General features: G+C 38.2%; 1 protein-coding gene across 1 annotated transcript; it reads left to right on the forward strand.

The window, feature by feature from the left end:
* The first annotated feature begins 485 nt into the window (after nt 1-485).
* Nucleotides 486-2,074, forward strand: LOC105120653 (transcriptional activator Myb-like). The gene has a single exon (XM_011018939.1). It carries the CDS (start codon nt 762-764, stop codon nt 1,467-1,469), a length of 708 nt encoding a protein of 235 aa, XP_011017241.1. The 5' UTR covers nt 486-761; the 3' UTR covers nt 1,470-2,074.
* Nucleotides 2,075-2,551: the final 477 nt, after the last annotated feature.

Genomic DNA, 2,551 nt, shown 5'->3' on the forward strand with positions numbered 1-2,551 from the left:
TGCACTTCAAGTATGAGTTTAAAAACCACTTGATTATTTTACTTTAGATATCCTTTTTAATTTTTATTTTATATATATTAGTGTGTTATTCTTTTTCTAATATGCCCATTTTGCAACTATATATGCTACTACAACACTGTTTGGAGTATTTTATGAAAATTTAATTTTTTTATATTTGAAAATGATTTTGATGTGTTGATATTAAAAATAATTTTTAAAAATAAAAAAATTATTTAAATATATTTCTTACACAGAAAAACCACTCTAAAAAACAATACTTCCGAACACAATCTCCTACAAAAATTATAATCATGCGCTTTTAGTCCTTATTTTCTTGGTTGACACCTGACAAATCCTTTGGAAGCCCAAAATGGTCAAATGACAGCGGGCAGACTACCCAGAATCGGACCTGCAACAAAAATGGGTACAAGAACGGAATTCTCGAAAACAAAATAACAAGGTAAAGCGCGCGCGACCGGGGGAACGCACTCGTTCCCGTCTAGACTCCCCCCATCAGCTTTACAAAGGCCAGTTTCCTGGAAGAACCCCCTCTACCTATTTCTATTAAAAAAGGCAGCTAGCCCATTGGGCACCGGATCAAGTTCATTCATCTCTCTGTCTCTGTCTCTCTCTCTCTCTCTCCCCGTTCCACTTTCTTTCCCACTCCATATATAAATGTCCTTATCCAACTCTCAAAACCAAGCCCTTAACCCAAACTCTCTCCATTTCTTTGAAGCTCACTCTCTGTGATTCTAATTAATATGGAAACAATGAACATGTGCTCTACTTCTTCTTCAGATTCTTCCGCTTCGATGTCTTCTTTCAATGGCAATAAAACACCAAGAAGTACCGATAAATCTGCCAGAATTAAAGGTCCATGGAGCGCAGAGGAAGACAGGATTTTGACTGGGCTTGTTGAGCGACATGGACCAAGAAACTGGTCCTTGATAAGCCGTTACATAAAGGGTAGGTCTGGGAAATCATGCAGGCTCAGGTGGTGCAACCAGCTAAGCCCCAATGTGGAGCACCGTCCATTCTCACCAGCTGAAGATGAAGCAATCCTGGTTGCTCATGCCAGATATGGTAACCGATGGGCCACCATTGCCAGGTTGCTTCCAGGTCGTACTGATAATGCGGTCAAGAACCACTGGAATTCCACGTTGAAGAGAAGGGCAAGACAACGCCAAAGTCAAATGAATTTGGAAGGCAACTCTGATAGTAATTATGGCAACAATAACGAATGCATTGATATTAATATGACATCAGGATCTATGGCAGATGGCATGGAGAGAGAGGAGGAGGATGCGTTGACCGCGTTGACTCTTGCCCCGCCGGGGATTGGCGGTGCAGTTTGTGGTGGCAATGGTGGAATGGTGGTGGAGAGTTTTCCGGCAGGATTTTGGGATGTGATGAGGGATGTTATTGCAAGGGAAGTAAGGGAGTGTGTGAGTTCTACACAATATATGTGAGAGTCCTTCAGGGTGGTTTCATTTATTAGGAGTAAATGAATCAGAGAAGAGGTGAAACAAATCTTGGCAGAGGGATTTGGTTAATTTGCTCAACCATTAAGATTTTATCACCATGGGTTTTTTCATGTAAAACTCTTAGATTAGATTACCTTCGTCGATCTTTTGTCTAAAAAATCTTGGAATAAAATTTATGAGAATGAATCTTGGAATTAACTGCGAAAGAGAGATTTTAAAAGAACCTTCCTCAAATGCACATGGCAGCGTGTGTCTCCTGCCGATCGAGCTACTTTTCCCATCGTATACAGAGAGAAGTAGAGGCAGAATTATGAGAATATTAAGACAAGAATGAGAGTATTCGATCAAGAAAATTAAAATTTTGAGAATCTTTATCATCTCAACATAAGGATCTGAGGAGTTGGTACGGCAGAGGGATTTGGATTTCAGGGTACTTTTTTTCAAATAAAGAATTAGAGGAGCTTGAATGCTAAAAACTTGGTGATCTTTTGAGCAGCACACTGACCCACTCCGTTCTCCGGTCATTATCGATGATTTTTTTCAGGTTGCTGGTTTCGTCAAGTTTTTTTGTTTTTTTAAATGATATCATAGTCTCATTATTGAATTTTTTTATATGTATCCAAGATTTCATTATTTTGTTTTAATTCTCTCTTTTTCCCCCGCTCTTGTCCTTGAAATTTATCTGCTCATCTTAATTATTTGTATAAAATATAGCACTTCCTAACTATGATTTTTTTTTTTAAAAAAAAATCATAGTTCCCAAAAAATCGCAATTTCCAGCTGCAATTGTCATCAATCTCCGACGTTATTCGGTTTTGCTGATATTAAACGTTAATGCTTTCTTGCTGGCAGACACACACACACACACACAATTGCACATTCAGCCTAGTCTATCACGAGAAATTCAAAATTGGAGAACAAATACATTAAAATTATACTATGTGCTCAGTGCAAGATCATTTCATCACCCTTGATTATCACTGAAAGAGAATTAATTCTTCCTGAAAAACTTGATAATTAAGGTGGATTTGGCTTACATATGCCGAGTTAGTAGTGTTCATGAACCT

Source organism: Populus euphratica, unplaced genomic scaffold (genome assembly GCF_000495115.2).
Source record: "Populus euphratica unplaced genomic scaffold, PopEup_1.0 scaffold6.1, whole genome shotgun sequence".
NCBI lineage: Eukaryota > Viridiplantae > Streptophyta > Magnoliopsida > Malpighiales > Salicaceae > Populus > Populus euphratica.